We start from the raw sequence: 19,492 nt of genomic DNA on the forward strand, positions 1-19,492 counted from the left end.
TTAAAGTTATACTTTGGGATGTGCCCATCTTACATTCTGGAAATTCAGAATGCTTTAAATAATTCCCCTATGAAAGTATGTTTCTGTGTCAAGGACCACTCTCTGCCTCCTCTGAAGCCTAGAGATGGACTGGCAGTGAGGGGGATTAGAAGGAAGGTGTCCATACCAAAACAGGACAGAGGAAGAAAAATAGGGAGAACTTTCAGAAGACATTAAAAGGGTAATTTTGTCCCCAAATCTGGGGAAGATAATGGTAGGCAACTTAGTAATTGCTATTCTCCCCCTGGCTCACCCATGACTCAACTGCTACTGGGCTAAAGATACATTACAGAAGGAAGCTCCAGCTCCACAGCTGACCATGTTTAGGGCTTGGAATTGACCAGTGGGGTACGTCTACTATAGACTTACATAAGGAAGATCTAGGAAGGCGTCCATCTTTCCTAGTTTGATTTTATTTTAATCCCACTTTCTCCAGCCCAAACTGAACAATTCAAGATGAACAATCTTTCCTACTTAATTCATTTGAAACATTTAAATACAGTTCTTTTGTTTCAAGGTGCTTGTTCGTTTGACCGAAAATTTTCATTGACCAAACTAAGTTGGATAATTTTAAAGACTTTTTCTAGCAGCTAAAATTCAAAGTAGAAAGGAAACTTTCAACCTCCTCGATTTTGGAGGAACACTGGCTTCTATAAAATAAGACTAATTAGAGACGCTGATGAGGTCAACATGGAGACAAAGCTAAAGAAAAAATGCTGCCAAGGAGGCTGAGAACAAACTTCCAGTGAAGCCACCAAGAGGCTCTTTGTGTGGTATACGCTGTGTAAGATGAGAGAATTTCCTCAGCTGCTTTGAAGACAGTACTGATGAGGGTATAGCCAGAGGTCCAGTTTTCATATGGACTTCACGTGACCCCAAATTCTGCTCCACACGACCAAAATCTTTGGCCTCTAGACATGATTGCTCTTAATTACTGAACACAAGAGGGACTAAGCAAAAACCTTTCTTCAGAAAAACAGATCATCATTGCTTTAAATATGTTTTAAAGTGTATACCCTTCTGAGCAAAAGTGACATCTTCATCACAAAGAATAAAGTAACACATTCACAGTTATTTCCATCTCAAAGGTTGAAAATATGGTCCTAATAAATCATTTTTCCACAAACATTTTCCTAGGTTGGTGCTAAATTTCTAAGATATGCATGACAAGTTAAACAATAAACATTCTCTAATGCTTCACCTTTATGATTACAGTAACAACTGTGAATAATGAAACGCTTTCTATCCTTGCTCAGCCATCTAAATACTTGATGTGAAGACAGAGGTAGCTGACATAATGGAAAAGAATATGAGAACGTGTGTGTGTGTGTGTGTGTGTGTGTGTGTGTGTGTGTGTGTATAAAACGGAGTCACTTTGCTGTAGAGCAGTAATTAACACAACATTGTAAATCAACTATACTTCAATAAAAAATTCAAAAAAAAGACAGAGGCAGTTGAAGTCAATATTCCTAACCTTTAACTAGTTTAACCAAAACTCAACTATTAAATACATATATGGAGTCATAGACAGTTTTAGAGATCCCATGATTTTTCATTGGTGCTTATATAATTTGGGGGATTTCCTCTCCATTTCTATTCAATATATCCTGCCTGAGTAACTGTTACGCTGTCTGTACCACCCAAGGCCAACACACTATAGTCATATTTAGCAAAAACACAATAAGAACAACACAAAGAATCATGATCGTGAGGGGTGAGGACAAGAGGAAGCCAGGAAACAATTTATTTAATTTTAGAAAGCATTTCACAAGTTTACATACCAAAAACATTGAGTTACCATGGAAGTAGAGGAAATGTTTTGTCACAGAGAACTGGCTAAAAAACAAAGGCGAAGTTAAGCAGACATCTCTCTGGATGGAGAAGTGTTAACAGCAGGGAGCCCTGGGAACCTTCCTCGTATATGTCTTATTCAACTGCCTTTATACAAAATACGTAAATAGTTACAGTGAAACACAAACTTTCAGAATTTAATGTTAGGCGATTTCTTCCATTGCCATTTAGTCCAATTCCTTCATTTTGCAGATGGGGGTAAAAAATCTATGACATGGAGACTTGGTCAAGGTGACACAGCTAGCAAGAAGCACGTCCCGATTCCTAGACAATGGGCCTTCCTCTGCCACCCTGCCTTGGCTTCACCGGCAGATGTTGTGACAATGACATTGTGCCAAGGGGACAATTAAACACTGCAGGGAGATTTCACAAAGCCTTCTGAGTTGAGCAAGCATGTGTGTCAGATGAGATTCAGTGTGGAAAATATAAGTAAATGCATTGAAGAAAACATAATCTAAACTCCAGTCAGAAGTTTAGAGGCTTTATATGACCCAGCAATCCCACTCCTGGGCATATATCCGTAGAAAACTCTAATTTGAAAAGACATGTGCACCCCAATGTTCATTGCAGCACTATTTACAATAGCCAAGACATGGAAGCCATCTAAATGTCCATTGACAGAATAATGGATAAAGAAGATGTGGCATATATATATATAGAGAGAGAATACTACTATATTAGTAGAATACTACTCAGCCATAAAAAGAATGAAATAATGCCATTTGCAGCAACATGGATGGACCTAGGGATTATCATATTAAGTGAAGTAAGTCAGAGAAAGACAAATACCGTATGATATTACTTGTATGTAGAATCTAAAATATGATGCAAATGAACTTACTTACAAAACAGAAACAGACTCACAGACATAGAAAACAAACTTGTGGTTACCAAAGGGGAAAAGGGGTGGAGGAGGGATAATTTAGGAGTTTGGAGTTAGCAGATACACACTACTATATATAAAATAAACAACAAGGTCCTACTACACAGCATGGGGAACTATATTCAATATCCTGTAGTGAACCATAATGGAAAAGAATATGAAAAAGAATATAGATATATAACTGAATCACTGTGCTGTACACCAGAAACTAACACAACACTGTAAATCAACTATGCTTCAATTAAAACAAAAGAAGTTTAGAAGCTTTTATGATCAGTTACAGGAAAGGTGCCTGTATTAATGCTTCCCCATAACCAACAGCTTAATGTGCTGCAGTTCCATTGAAATGCCTTGGCTCACCAGATGTAGAAAAAAGTGGGAACAAAATAGAAAACCTTGCCCTACAACTGTACAAAACCAGAGGGCCTAAGTACTTGGAAAGTTGTGTTGAGTTTTGGGCATAAAACTTAAAAAGAGATTGAATAGCTGGAAAGAGTCACAAAATGGCAAATAAACTGGTTATAGGAAAAGAGGGACTTCAATGGGAGGACTGACTGAAAGAAATTTAGGAGAGAGAGGGGAAACTATTACTATACAGTAATATAGTACTGAGTACAGCCACAACTACTGAGCCCACGCGCCACAACTACTGAAGCCTGCACACCTAGAGCCCGTGCTCCGCAACAAGAGCAGCCACCACAGTGAGAAGCCCGCACACCGCAACGAGGGGGAGCCCCCGCTCGCCGCAACTAGAGAAAGCCCGTGTGCAGCAGTGAAGATCCAATGCAGCCAAAAATAAATTAATAGATTAACTAATTAAAAAATAAAAGATAACAATCACTGAAGTAATTTAGTGGAAGGAGAAAAGTCAGTAGGGACCAGAATAATGTAATTAAGCTCCCTTCTGGAAGATATAAGGGAGGGTTTTAATGAGAAGGAGTTGGATGGAGGCAGGGAGATCTTCAGGCCAGGAAACTACATGGGAAAAGTCAGTATGTGCCTGGGGATACTACAGAGACCACTCAACTGGAGTAAAGGAAGATAAAGACGGATGGGCAGAGAAAGACCAAATTAGGCAGGGCCATGAAAGCCAGGCAGAACATCTTGCATTTTATCTTGTGGGTAACTGGGAGCCAATGACGGTTTCTATGGCTAGAGCTGAAACATGGTCAACATTCACCATTTCTTAACATTTCCCTAGTATGTTGCCAAACTCATACTGGCAACACTTACGTTTTACTTGTATTTAATATTTTTCATTTGCTATAAAAACAATCACGTATACCATCTAGGTAGATATTTTGACATGAGAACTCCCTTTGGTTCCAAACTCATTCAAATAATACATTTTTGTCTAAAAAGATAAATTATAATGTGAGGTTATGAAAAGTCCATTTCCCTCTTAACATTCTTCCTAGCAGCTCAGTTGTTTTCGTTGGCCTTTATTAAAACAACCTTTGTGTGAACTGGCAATCTGTTTGGTAAATATCAATGAAAGCATATTTCAGAAAATATAGTAATAAAATCCAAGCCAATTTCAGAAATATGCTTGCTGCCAGACATCAGTCTTCAGCTCATATTATGAGGATTTCCAGTAAGTCTTACACATTAACATGAGAAACAGCTTACTGTTTAAGATCAAAAAAGTTGAAAAATTCTTCACTGCCTCTCAAACGTTATTCAGGGGGTATGTCCATAAAATGTATTTCTCTTTTGATAAACTGCATTTATAATGGTTTCAAGCACTTCAATTCAATTGAACAGTTTTCCTCCCAAACCTTCTGAGACTGCTTATTATCATTCTAGTATCTATATACTTTACAACTTTAAGAGGTCTGGAGTATTAATAATTTCAGCAATACCTATCTGGAACCCTTATCTACTTTCCAAACCTTTATAAGATAGAAGCTTTGTTCAAGACTCCAAGGAAATTCTGTTACTATTTTTCAAGTGTGCACAACTCAGCTATTGTCACTAAGCTACATTTAATAAGAGAAACATATTATTCCTCAGCTGAAGTCTAATGAGGAGGAGAAACTGCTAACTATATGTTCTAAAAAGCATTCACTTAAATGCCTCCTGGTTGGCAGATAAAATATCTCTGTGAAGTGAAATGGAATCATTGCATAGTTCTTTTGGGGGTACTGTTACAATCAGCCTATATATCTGCTATGATGGTTTTTTTATATAAATGTTTTCTGTCCCTTCCTCTTCTCTTAGAAAACATCTCCTCAGTCTAACTGCCCTGGTTTCTACAATAAAGGTTTCTTCATATTTCAAAGTAAATCAGTGAATTAATTTCGTATAGAGTTTGAGTGTGGTTCTGTGTGCCTATAAACGTGCTGGTTGTGGAGTAGATATAAGGAGTATAAGATATGATTTTTCTGTGAAGCAGCTTACATTACATCAATACTTGTGCTCTATAAAACATGAAATGATAGCAAATAATTCAAGGCATTCTCACAACCAAGGACTGGGTTGTAAAAGACAGAGCCTAGATCCAAGGTGGGGGAAGATAAATGTGGGTTAGGTTATTTAGGAAAGCTCACTGCAAGGCATGGCTTTATGAGAGCCTCGAAGAATGGGCCTGACAAGGGGAGGGAAGGTGGAAATTCATTTCAAGCAAAGAGACTAATATGAGTGAAAAAGCAGGATGCAGGGAGTGAACTCTCTTATTGAAGGGTTATTAGATGCCAGATGTGATAAAATATTTATGAAATGAAATAAATATCATTTACTCCTCACAGCAAATCTTTGAGGTGGATATTATTATCTCCATATGACAAAAGGAGAACGAGGCTCAGAGAAGGTAAGACATTTGCTCTAGGTCACCCATGGGCCTTTCAAAATCAGGATTCGACACCTAGGTCTACCTGGCCCCAGAGCTGGGGCTTTCTCCAGCAGCTCATTGCCTCCTTTGTGTGTCTGTGCTTCAAGGAAGAGAATGTCTTGCCTCTAGCTATTCAATGTGATGGTTAACTGGCGGCCAGCTTAGGGCTTCCCTGGTGGCGTAGTGGTTAAGAATCTGCCTGCCAATGCAGGAGACACGGGTTCGATCCCTGGTCCGGGAAGATCCCACATGCCACAGAGCAAATAAGCCCAGGTGCCACAACTACTGAGCCTGAACTCTAGAGCCTGTGAGCCACAACTACTGAGCCCGTGTGCCACAACTACTGAAGCCCGCGTGCCTAGAGCCCATACTCCAGAACAAGAGAAGCCACCGCAATGAGAAGCCTGCGCACCACAAAGAGTAGCCCCTGCTCGCCACAACTATAGAAAGCCCGTGCATCAATGAAGACCCAACATGCCCAAAAAAAAAAGGAATCATTATTTAAAAATATGTGGATATTTGTATTAAAGAAGAGTTGAAGGCTTAATCAAGAAGCAAAATCTTAATGATAAATATAAGGCAAATGACAATGAGTATCCATTCCCTTAAGCTGGGTATTAGGGACCTGAAATCATCATTACAAAATGAAATCAGTGAATCGGAATAGTGAGGCTGGCTGGGTTAGGGAATGTGTAGATTGCCATAATTTTTTTTCTGTTGTTGTTTTTTTTTTTTTAACATTCTCTATGGTGGGTCACAGTAGGAGAATGAAATAATTGCTGTGCCAATAGTTGGTCTCACAAGTTATGGCTGCCTTCTTGCTACACCTAAAAAGGAGAACTTAAACTTGGAACAAATGAAAAGAAATAACCATCTTGGATAATCTGAAAATATGGAAGTACTTAAGAATTAAAACTAACAAAATCCCAAACCAAATCGACTCAAACAAACTTTGGAGAACCCTCAAATTCTGTAGAACATATTTGGGACAAAAGTCTATAATACCTTAAAGAAAAAGAAAAGGGTTTGTATCTGGCTTCTCAATATTCACTATACTGGTATCATGCTGTCACTTAACACAGATAACATTGTGAGGATTTTCCCCACTGTGTCAACACAAAAGTCTTGATCATAACACACGATTCCATTTGAAACACGTAGCTCACTCATTTTGAAGCCATGTGACAATCTGTAGGCTTCTAAAAGGAATGGCTCTGCTGTTTGAACAATTTTGGTAAATTTTCCTAAATTTTCATGAGCAAAGCTTGTACTAGTCTCCCCTTCCCCAGCATCACCTGCTGTGTATATTTGTAAGAAATGGAAAAAATCAGAGTTGATTACAAAATCTCTCAGACCACAGTAAGATCAGCAAGATGGCCAACTAGAAAGCTCTAGGCCCTCTGTCCCTCACAGAAACATTAGAAAAACAACCAGAGATTGACTAAAATAACTTTATAGGAGCTCTGAAACCAGTCAAAGATCTAAAGCAACCGAATGAATGCCCAAAATCAATAAAAAGCCACATTCAATATGGTAGGAAATTTTGTGGCACTTCTACTCTCCCTTGCCCCACCCTTTCTCTGGAGAAAGGACAATCTTTTCAATAATTCGTGCTGGGAAAACTGTATATTTACATGCAAAAGAATGAAGTTGGACTCTTACCTCATACTATAAATGAAAAGTAACTAAAAATGGACCAAAGACCTAAATGGAAGGCAGAAAACTCTTAGTAGAAAACATAAGGTAAAATCTTCATGACTCTGGGTTTGGCAATGATTTCTTTGATATGACACCAAATGCATAGGCAACAAAAGAAAACTTAAACTGAACTTCATCAAAATTAAAAACTTTGTACATCACAGTACACAAAGAGTAAAAAGGCGGGGCTTCCCTGGTGGCGCAGTGGTTGGGAGTCTGTCTGCCGATGCAGGGGACGCGGGTTCGTGCCCTGGTCCGGGAGGACCCCACGTGCCGCGGAGCGTCTGGGCCCGTGAGCCATGGCCGCTGAGCCTGCGCGTCTGGAGCCTGTGCTCCACAACGGGAGAGGCCACAACAGTGAGAGGCCCGCGTACCGCAAAAAAAAAAAAAAAAAAGAGAGTAAAAAGGCAACCCATGAAATAGGATTAAATATTTGCAAACCATGTATCTGATAAGGGATTAATACCCGGAATATATTTAAAAAAAAAAAACTCAACAATTTAACAATAAAAAACCAAGCAACTTGACTAAAAATGGGCAAAAGAAGATACACAAATGGCCTAAAAGTGCATAAAAAGATGTTCAACATCAAAAATAATCAGGGAAATGCAAATCAAAACCACAATGAAATACTACTTCACACCCATTAGGATGGCTGCTATATATAAGTATATAAATAAAAAACACAGACTGTTAAAAGCATTTGGTGAGGATGTGGAGAAACTGGTGGGAATATAAAAATGTTATAGCTGCTATGGAAAATGGTATGGCTGTTTCTCAAAAACTTAAAAATAAAATTACCATATGATTTGGCAATTCTACTTGTGGATATACACTCAAAAAATTGAAAGCAGGGACTCAAACAGATTCTTGCACATTCATATTAATAGCAGCATTATTCACAATAGCCAAGAGTTGGAAGCAACCCAAGTGGCCATCAACGAATGAATGAATAAAATGTGGTCTATACAGACAATGAAATATTATTCAGCCTTAAAAACAAGGAAATTCCAGTACATGCTACAACCCGAATGAAGCTTGAGGACATTATGCTAAGTGAAATAAGCCAGTCATAAGAAGACAAATACTGTATGATTACATTTACATGAGGCACCTAGAGTAGTCAAATTTGTAGACACAGAAAGTAGAATGGGGGTTGCCAGGTGCTGGGGGGAGGGAGGTGGGGAAACTAGTTAATGGATGTATTTTCAGCTGGGGAAGATGAAAGAGTTTTGAAGATGGAAGGTGGTGATGGTTGCACAACAATGTGAAGATACTTAATGCCACCGAATAGTATATTTTAAAATGTTTAAAATGGTAAATTTCATGTTCTGTATATTTTACCACAGTAAAAAATACAAATAAGAATATCTTAGACCAAAATGTTTCCAGATAGCACCTTCTGTCACTGAGCACCTGGGTTAACACATCTTCCTCTCACTGTGGCCAGCAGAGGCTGCCTTGAGAGTTTCATGAAAAGATTTTAATTTCTATGATACCACAGTATCTTTAACTTCTTAATGCTCCTAGATATCATAAATATGTCTATGTCATATAAAGCCCACACTAAGATGCATTTTTATAACCTTGTACTTAAATATTTCCTGTATATCTAATTTGAGATGTGATATTTTGCATATATTAATAATACAATATACTCACAAATAATATTATTTATTCACATGTACAATAATAAGCTAAATATTTGATACATGGATAGCAAAGTTAGTAAATGACCATTTCATTGACAGAATTAATTTATGAGCAATGTACTTCCAGGAGCCGTCTAACCTACATTTTTCTCTCTCACAATTTAAGTGTCCCAGATTTATTTAACGCACATGTTGGTCTCCTTTCCTAAAATAATTGTCCTCCTTCCTTCTACCCACTCAAATTCTACCTATTCTTTAGAGCTCAGCCAGAAGAAAGTATTTTAAAAAGCATTTCCTGGCTATCCGAGCCCACTTTCATCCTCCTAATGTCCAGACTCTATATAATCATTTAGTGCTTAGTAATAGACTGCCTTGTATTATTTGCTATCATTTCATGTTTTAGAACCAACTAAAATGTACTGAGAAATTGATGATTATTCTAGCCTGAAAGGACAGCCCAAAACAGTGATACAAGGTACATTCACTAAAAGCAAATTGTGAACTTGCTTATTCTCTGTCAACTCTAGTGCAGCTCAGTACGAATATGAGTTCAAAATCACTATTGATTAGGATTACTAAACTGGCTTATGGAAGACTGGGAGGAAAAATTCCCTCTCTGCGACCCCCAATACACACGCAACACACACACAGTAGCACACACATACTCAACCACGTACACTGGAGCACAGTTTGCACAGAAGTAGCAACTTTATGGAAAGAGACTGTGGAAACGAAAGCAGTAACATTTTTTGAGCATCCAATATGTGCAAAGCACTTTGCTGAGCCCTATGAATAAGGAATTCACACATCTACAGTCATCTTTAACCAAAATTCAGAGTCTGTTACATTGGTGGTTAGGGCATGCTTCTGGGCATTGGCTTAATCTGGGAATTTTCCTCTTGGATCAGACATGAAACCAAGCTGAGAAAAAAATATGAGAGGAGGTGGAGGGTAGTTGTCTTCCCCCTGCAGTAAAGAACCCACATTTCAACAAACTGAAGAAGTTTACTTGTTGTAGTTAAAACTACATATTGCTTTGAGTTCAAATTCTTTCTATTAATATGTAAGATTTATTGAAATTATATTGTTTAAGCAGGAACAAGAAAGCTGAAAATTATTTCAGGTTTTCAAGCCATAAGGGAAAATAGTGCCTTTAGGTTTTCCACTCAACTAGGAAAATTATAGCTTCATATTTGCAGCACTAAGGCTAATGCAATGTCAGCAGCTCCATCAAACTCTGTTGTTCAGCAGTTTATAATTCAAGCAGAAATGTTCACTCCAAGCCCAAACTTGGCCTACACAATTTCAAAGAAAATGAAGAAAAAATTATTTTGGCTAGCACTAACTTATAAAAGCAAAAGAGAGGGTCTTTTATAGAGTATTTCAAAAAACATCTAAGAATTTGAGAACGTAACTGAGAATTACTGAGTTGACATCCTTCGTTCCTAAGGTTATAGAAATACCCCCAAATTCCATGACATCATGTCAGCATCGGCAGTGTCTTAACTACTTTCATGAAATTCTTCATCTGGTAGAATTTCATATCAGACAGAATTACTGTTCATAGGGAAAAAACAATTATAGTGGAAAATAAGGACAAATAGGTAGACATTTCTCATGAGGGCATCATAAGACTTTAGATGTATTTTTCCTTTAAGTACTAACTCTCTAGTGGAACATACACACACATAGAAAATGAAAAAAAAAAATTCTAGTTTTTAAAGTGTTTTGCAACGGCAGGCTGGAATTCCCAGAATCTAGCTTCCTCCTTCCAAATGTCATCTTAGAAATAACTTAGTGTTGAAGTGAATTTCTGGCAGCAGATGACAGGAACTATTGGGCTGACCAGCTCACTGGAGGTGGGCGGGTGTGAGTGAGGTGGGGAGCTAGTCAGTTCTGGCATGGCAATTCGACGTCATGTGGCAGGTGGGTTATAGACTGCCTTTGTGTCATCCTGCAGATGAGTCTAGCAGCCAACCCCTCAGTACTCTGATCTCCTACAGTACCTTCAAAATACATCAAAACTTTTGATATTGTGGTATCAGGGCATTACATAAGAAAGTCATCCTTTCCTATCTGTAGAAGGCTCACTTGTATTAAATATGTTGATACCTTAGGTATTCCATGTCTGTTTTCATACAGCATTTATTAAAGCTGTACTATGCACCAGGCTACAGATGATCCAACAGGATTTCTCTCTTCAGGAGAAGTCAGGAGGAAGCGAGCAGTTCGTAAGGACAACCCCAGTACAACTGTGGAGTGCCATCTGGATGACTTCACTGAAGAGGATGCTGAGGTGTCAGAAGGACACCTTGTCTCTTCACCACCACGCACCTTTCACCACCTTTTGAAATCCACTTCCCCTTCCTTCTTCCCTTAACGCTCATTTCGTCAAGCGTTCCCTGCGGATGGGACCCTGGGTCGTTTTGTGTGAAACCATCAGGCCTGGGAGAGCAGTACCAAGTACAATTTTCGGAGGGGACAGCGGTGGCGTCAGGAAGGGAAGGCTAGCCTGGCAGAGTTGCCTGCAGGGTCTGGTCGGGCTTTAGCATTGCGGGGGGGCAGAGAGGATTTACGGGGTTCTGGGCATACCTGGTTGAAGGGTGCGGCGATGAGCGAGGGTTCCCACATCTTAGAACCTGTGGTCCCGCCGTTCTCTTTTTTGGGTGCCATGCAGAGAATGGGAGGAGCATTGGCCTCTAAACAGGCCTAGGCCTGGACTAAGCGTCTCCGCTGCCATAGTAACCAAAGCCACGCCCAGTTCCTGAAGGAATTGTCTCCCCTCTGCCAAACCTGTTCTGAATCCTCAGGTCAACCGCTTCTGTCGCCATGGCAACTGAATTTCCCGGAGCGCGCTGCAAACTTGAGGGCGGGACTCCAGTCCCCTTGGTTAAATCTTAGGATTTCCCATCAGAAGAAATGTGCAAGTGGAGAGGGAAAGGACGAGGCCGGCCTCGAGCTGGTCAAGCTTTCTTTTACTCACTTCTACCCTCTGCTTCTTCTTAGAGCCTTCTCTGGCCCGAGGCATTGTCTTGAAATTCAAAATCCCTGGAATCCCGTCCAGGACTTCTTCACCAAGATTTCTTTCACCCTGGGTAACCTAGAATGAAGAACTGACTCTCCTCGGAAGATGGCCCATGCCAGTTTTCTCTTCCACTCTAATCTGCCCAAGATGCTTCACTATGTGAGCCAAATTTGTCCCCCGACCTCCATCCTCTGCTTTGGTCTCGGTTCTGCCTCCCAGGGCCTTACTAAACAAGTCCAATCACTCTTCCACAGGACCCTTTATATAATTATAGTTGGGATTACTGTCTTTATAAACCTTTTTCTCTGCCTGAGTAGCCCCAGTTCTTTTACACTGTCCTCCACTGCTCACTAGAGTCTTCTTCCCCTTTCCCCACCTGCAGCACCAGTATCTAAAATATCCTGATCAGACAGAGTTCCCAAAGTAATAATGATAGTAATCATAATAATGGTAATAACAACTCTTGTTGTTTGAGCACTGGTTATATGCTGTACACAGTTATATTATTTAATTCTTACAACAGCCTTGTTCCAAGTCCCACAGTGTATCACTCATGGCACCAGATTTAGAATCCAGGATTCAAATGATTTTAAAGAATTAAACATTTTAAAATTCAAAAAAATGAAGATTTCAGGATGGAAGAATGCACTTCCAGTACAATCTTTTATGGATCCCTTTGTAAAGACCTACCAGGATAAATTTAAATATAGGTTTTCCAAAACTGATTTAGAGAATTGAAAATAAAGGTTTTATTACAGAATGCTTTTTGCCAGTTTTGGCCTGTTTCATTATTCCAGAGAAAGTGGTACTCTAGATAATTTATGACACAAAGGGGAAGACATTATACAGTAACCCAATGTATAGGGAGTTTCATCTTAGAATTGGTCTGTTTAATTTCAGAAAATAGGTGTGAATGACAATGTTCATAGTTTTAAGAAGCAAAAGCCGTTCAGCTAAAAGGGGACCCTGGCAAGAATAGAAAAAAAATCATTACCATCTGTCATACATTTATGCTCTTTTGGTATAATAAATTGTTTCCCCCACTAAATATAAGTTGAAACTTTATAAGCATATACTTTACTACATAAATTTTCCCATATGTCTGTGGCTGAAACAAAGCTATTTGGAGAATTTTCTTTCACATTGGCAGAGTCACTCCTGGTTTGTTTCAGTTTTTCCAGTAAGATTTTGCGTTTAACATTTAGCTCACCAAGGATCGTCTACTTTTAGGGATGCACTGTTTCTTTAGGAAACAGTGATTACGGAATTATTCTTTTCAAGTGTTACACTTTGATCTTATAGTAAGTTCAGTGAACTCTTATTCAGGTGTAAAGTCTGAGGCATGACTCTCATACATGAAAGGTTCTAGGCAGCTACTGACGTGTCCAGTGTTTCCACTGTTACCAGGTAACATCAGGAGCTATGGACCAATTCGCTTCTAGGCCAAGACTGCAGCCATTCAAAGTACATTTAGCTGCAGCAACCTGCTTGCCCTCAGCTCAGAAGGCCTCACAGATGTCCTCTGGTTTCTCAGATTGGCATCCTACATCTAAGAACACCTTTCACTATCTGGTTGTGCTATTTACCATCATGATTACTGTGTTTGTAACGTTCCAAATAGAATGTTATAATGCATTGTCCTGGAGTTTTTATTGTGTGTGATGCAGAGGGCTTGATTTCTTTCAGCTACAAGGTCCAAAACATATGGAGAATATTACACCTGCTTTCAATGGTCAGCATTAGCTTCCTATTCCGTCCTGAGTGCAATTTAAAGTGTTGACTTTAATCTTTAAAGCTCCTCATTGTTTCGAAGCCAGTTACTCCAGATATCACATCTCTCCTTATGCATCATTGTGGCAATTAAAATCAGTTGCAGTGCTTGCAGTTCATAATCCCCAGTGAATTGTGGGAAGCCTGGGAGTAGATCACTTTATAACGAGGAACTTCCTAGGAACCCTGTTTCTGTCAATGATAAAAGCAATATTCAAAGTTTACCGTTTTGGCCTTGAATGTCTTGTCATATAACTATACATCTCTGGAACCATAATGAAGTGCTGTGGATTTAATTTTTATGTTATTTTATGTAATTTGTGGCCAAGCATTTAGAATATCAATCTACGTTTTAATGAATCAGATAAATAACAGTTGTATATATGAAAAAATAGGAAAAGCTACAATTCATCTGTTTCATATTTGTTAGTGTGGGAGTTTTTACTCGAGTATTCTCTCACTCAAGTTTTTCTTTGAATCTAATTTTAAATGTCTTCAGTGAAGGGATTTGCTAAAAATCCTTTGGGGACTATTTCAAAATCCATAACTCATGGTAAGTCATTTCTCTAAATGCTTAGCTAAATGTTTGATTTCTTAATGCTTTATCAGATGTCTGTTACTTATACATTTGCACTATTTTAAATAATAACTTTTTAAAATTGTGGACAAAGTTCAAAATCTATGTTTGAGGGGAACCTATACCAAAATGTATCATGCCAGACCATGGAGCAATCTTTTAGGGAGAAAAGATGATTTGTCGTGGGGTTATGAGGAGCTGGGAGAATTATATATGGTGGTGTAGACCAACAGTAGTATCTGCTGCCCCTCCTTCCTCAGCTTCTATCTTTCTCTTTTCCAGCTTGACACTCTCTCTCAGCCTTCCTAAAAAATGCAGGGTACCACTAGGGAGACGTCTGAATGATTTCCAAGGAAGTTTGTCTCTGACTATGATCTTGTACATCTTAAATGCAACTATGCAGAGTTGCTTTTTTCTATCTTATACATGCCACTCCTTGTTTCCATGAATTAAAATCTTGCTTTTGCTGGCTTCCAACTTTTGTGTAACATTCTGCTGTCAAACGCACCCAAATTAAGACTATCTGTAGGCACTATGCTGCTCCACTTACTGAGAAAAGGGGTCCTGTTCAGTGGGATGAAGCTGCTTCATTTCCTCTTATATTTCAAACTCATAGATCATTTGTTTATTCAATGACTTTTCGTGTGCTTGCTTAGGTTTCTTCTGCCCTCCCAATGTGGTATTTTATAACATACCCATCTCTATGAAAGAATATGAATTTCTCTGATTAAATATCATTTTATTTCACTGGTTGATTGGTGTTTCTATTTATAGGGATAGGGAATACCAGAAGAAGAAAAGGGTCTGGGAGTGGGCTGGTGAGGAAATTAGGACTTTGGTTTTTAGAGAAGTTCAGTTTGTATACACCTGAGACATCCAAACATGTAAAGCAGGTAACTGGATATGTGGGCCTGGTACTCAGAGCAGGGGTAGACATGGGCGAGTCATTTACTTATCTGTAGCAATCGAGCCTGAGTGGATGAGCCCGCCTGGAGAGACCACCCAGTGAGCAGGGGAGCGAAGCCTAAGGCTGAGCTTTAGGTGTCCAACGGTCAGTGGCTGTGAGGAAGAGGATGGCCTGGGAGTGGAGGTGTGGCCAGAGAGGAAGGAAGGAATCCCAGTGGGGCTCGAGTCACTGGAGCCAAAGCCTGGGGGTATTTCCAGAATGAGGGAGTGCCCAGTAGTCCTGACTGCTATTGAGAAGCCAGGTAAGAAAGTCTGAAAAGTGCCTGCTGGATGTAGGAACAAAGAGGTCAGTGGTGGTTGGCTGCTTTATTTCGAAGTCTTTGGAAAAGTCCACTGATAGACGAATGGATAAAGAAGATGTGGTAGATACAATGGAATATTACTCAGACATAAAAAGTAAGATCTGCAACAACATGGATGGATCTAGAGGGTATTATGCTAAGTGAAATAAGTCAGAGAAAGACAAATATCTTATGATATCACTTATGTACGGAGTCTAAAGAAACAAAACAAAAACACACTCATGGATACAGAGAATAAACAGGTGGTTGCCAGAGAGGAGGAAGGTGAGGGGGGTGAAACAGGTGAAGGAGTGATTAAGAGGTATAAACCTCCAGTTATAAAATAAGCCACAGGGATGTAATATACAGCATAAGGAATATGGTCAATAACATTGTAATAATTTTGTCTGGCGACAGATGGTTACTAGACTTACCATGGTGATCATTTTATAACGTATGCACATGTTAAATCACTATGTAGTACACCTGAAATTGTATATCAACTATACTTCAATATAAAAAAAGAAAATAGCATCAGTGTTCATTTGAATGTGATTCCTATGCAGGTAATTTTTCTTACTGTTCTTGGATCAAACTAATTGTGGTGGTTGTTCATATGTCAACTTGACTGGGCTAAGGGATGCCCAGATAGCTGGTAAAATACTATTTCTGGCTGTGTCTGTCAGACTATTTCTGGAAGAGATCAGCATTTGAATCGGTAGACTGAGTAAAGAAGATTGCCCTCACCAATTCTGTGAGCATTATCCAGTTGACGGAGGGCCTGAAGAGGACAAAAAGCAGACGAAAGACAAATCTCTTTGCCTGAGCTGGGACATCCATCTTCTGCCCTCAAATGTCAGTGCTCCTGGTTCTCAGGCCTTTGGCTTTGGAATGAAACTGCCCACCACTGGCTTGCCTGGGCTTCCAGATTTCAGAGAGCAGATAAAGGGACTTCTCAGCCTCTAAAATCTCATGAGCCAAAGTCTCATTTTTTAATATCTATCTACCTTTTTATCTATAGATATAGATATAGATCCCCTATTGGTTGTTTCTCTGAAGAACCCTAATACATTAATATTTAAGAGTGCATTTTTTAAAAGTTACATTTCCTATGGTTTTATATGCAGAGCGTTCTTTAAAAATCATATCAATACACAGTTTTTATTGTGTGCATTTTTTTGACCTTTTTTGATATCGATTAGTATTGGCTTCTATGTGAAGTATAAAGAAATATTTACCACACTGACATCTTTTATGTTTTTAAGAAATTTAAGAGGGGATTTCATTGAAACCTAAAGATTCTTTCTAGTAAGAATTTAATAGAAAAAACACCATCTTAGTGAAATCTACTTTAACTATGTTTTGTGAAAATGTCAGTCTAAAAAAGGAGGAAGGATTCCCAGATGTTAGGAAAAGGTCTTACACTCAATTTCTGTCCCCTTCCAAATACATATTCTCAGAAAACTTCCAATGAAACCTCCAAATTATGGCTGATGTAAGTGGATATAAGGAAAGAATATGAGGAAAAAGAAAACATTTGAAGTCAGATATTAGGAAGAAAAGGATGACTATAAGAAAATACTCATTCAAAAATAAAATAATTTCAGCCGATGCACAAGTCAATCAGCAGAACAAATATTGCTTTTAAAGGTCATATTAGGAGTTGCTTTCTCTGCCTCACTCCATTTCTGAATGAATCTATTCAGTTCTTCCACTATTTCCTTTACGGGAGCCAACCATTTCTAACTTCACCTACCAAAATAATGGTTTCATTGACTCTTATATTTCAACTCTCTGCTATATTAAACAAAACCTCATTCTTTGTTATGCTTTGATTGTTACACTTTTTCTTTTGTGCATAGCAGTGCCTTCTTTATGCTCCCATAGTTTCCCTCCCCCCCAACCCCCCCCCCCCCCCCACCGCTTAGGCTGGCTATTACACTCTAAGCTTCTATTTTTGTTCACAATCAAGTTTTACAATTTGTCAATCATCCACATTTTAAAACTTTTATGATTATTTTTGCCTAACAGTATGCACGCCATCTGAGCCAGCTGTCTTAATCCTTTAGAGTGTGGCCATTTTTCTCTACTATACTTTTGGGTAATAACCATTGCCAATTTATCCTGCTAAGTAAATTCCTCATTTTATTGAAATTGTTTATACAAAGCTTTTTTTAAAAAAAATTTATTTATTTTTGGCTGCGTTGGGTCTTCGTTGCTGCGTGGGCTTTCTCTAGTTGCGGTGAGTGGGGGCTACTCTTCGTTGCGGCACGAGGGCTCAGTAGTTGTGGCTCGTGGGCTCTAGAGCGCAAGCCCAGTAGTTGTGACACACGGGCTTAGCTGCTCCACGGCACGTGGGATCTTCCTGGACCGGGGCTTGTACCCGTGTCCCCTGCACTGGCAGGCGGACTCTTAACCACTGTGCCACCAGGGAAGTCCCTATATAAAGCTTAAGTTACTCACATGTATGCCCATACTCTCTTCTCCCTCCCACTTCACTCTGGTAGAAGTCTGAAACCCTATTTATTTATTATCATAGTTTCCCAAACTCCTCCATATTAGCTTTCTGACTTGCCATAGACTCCTTCCTCAATACGACAAAGGCTTATTAAAAATCAGAGAATCAAATCGTGTGCCAAGAGGCACTTCCAGAGATCATCTTGTACTGACAGGACAAAATTCTTTCTCCTGGTTCACCCTCTGCTGGCTGTGTGACAACCTTGACCAAATCACTTAACCCTTCTTTGCTTCAGTTTCTTTTTGAAATGGGGATAATCATGTTTGCACTACAGAGTTGTTGTGAAGATTAAAATAGTTAGTAGATATAACTGCTTAGTACAGTTCATGGCATATACTGTGCCCTCAATATATGCTAGCTAATATTTTTCAAATAAACTTTTTATTTTACAATAGTTTTAGATTCACAGAAAAGTTGCAAAGCTAGTGCACATTGTACCCATATACCTCACACCCAGTTTTCCCTACATCTTAAATTAGCATGTTAAATTTGTCACAACTAATAAATCAATATTGATATGCTATTATTAACTAATGACTTTTAACCTAATGTCCTTTTTCTGTTGCAGGATCCCATCCAGGAGGCTGCAGTCCATTGAGATATCGTGTTTCCTTAGGCTCCTCTAAACTGTGACAATTTCTCAAACTTTCCTTGTTTTTGATGATTTGACAATTTGGGGTTGTAAAATGTTTTGCAGAATGTCCCTGGATTTTGGTTTGTATGATGTTTTTCTTATATTGATACTTAGGCAGGAGTCATGGGATTTGGGAGAAAGACTGAAGACATAAGGTACCATTCATGAGAATCACATCACATCAAGAGTACCTACTCTCAACATGCCTTATCATTGAGGATGTTAATCTAGATCTCCACCATAAAGTGTCCCCTCCCCCAACTTTCCACACTATATTCTTTGCAAGGAAGTCGCTATGTGCAGTCCCAGCCCACATTTAAAATCTGGGGAGTTATGTTCTACCTCCCTGAGGGGGGCAGTATCTACATAAATGTTTGAAATTCTTCTGTATCAGAAAATTTCTACTCTCATTTATTTTATTCAATCAATCAATCAATCATTTATTTACATCAGTAAGAATCATAAATATTTATTTTATCCTTTGGGTTACAATCCAATACTACATTATTTATTTTGGCACTTAACTCAGTTGTTCCAGCTTTGGCTGTTGGGAGTACTTTCATTTGGCTCCTGGGTCTCCTTGATATGCCCCCTCATTGTTTTCCTTTTTCCTTTGAGCACTTCCTTACTTCCTGGCATTACAAGATGCTCCAGACTCATGTTGCATATTCCTGCCCCAGCCCTAGAATCAGCCATTTCTCCAAAGAGCCCTAGTTCCTTATATTGGAGAATTGCATTAAAAACCCAGATCTGGGCACTGGGCATGCT

The 19,492-nt window shown here is 39.0% G+C and overlaps 1 protein-coding gene across 1 annotated transcript in view; it reads right to left on the reverse strand.

Moving 5' to 3' along the window:
- The window catches only part of SPAG17 (sperm associated antigen 17), a 229,695-nt gene extending 217,782 nt beyond the window's left edge, over nt 1–11,913 (reverse strand). The window contains exon 1 of the mRNA XM_079944374.1: nt 11,546–11,913. Coding sequence (XP_079800500.1) covers nt 11,546–11,626 — 81 coding nt within the window. The 5' untranslated portion in view covers nt 11,627–11,913. The remainder of the gene's footprint in view (nt 1–11,545) is intronic.
- Nucleotides 11,914–19,492: the final 7,579 nt, after the last annotated feature.

The sequence above is a fragment of the Stenella coeruleoalba genome, assembly GCF_951394435.1.
Source record: "Stenella coeruleoalba genome assembly, chromosome: 1".
Lineage (NCBI taxonomy): Eukaryota > Metazoa > Chordata > Mammalia > Artiodactyla > Delphinidae > Stenella > Stenella coeruleoalba.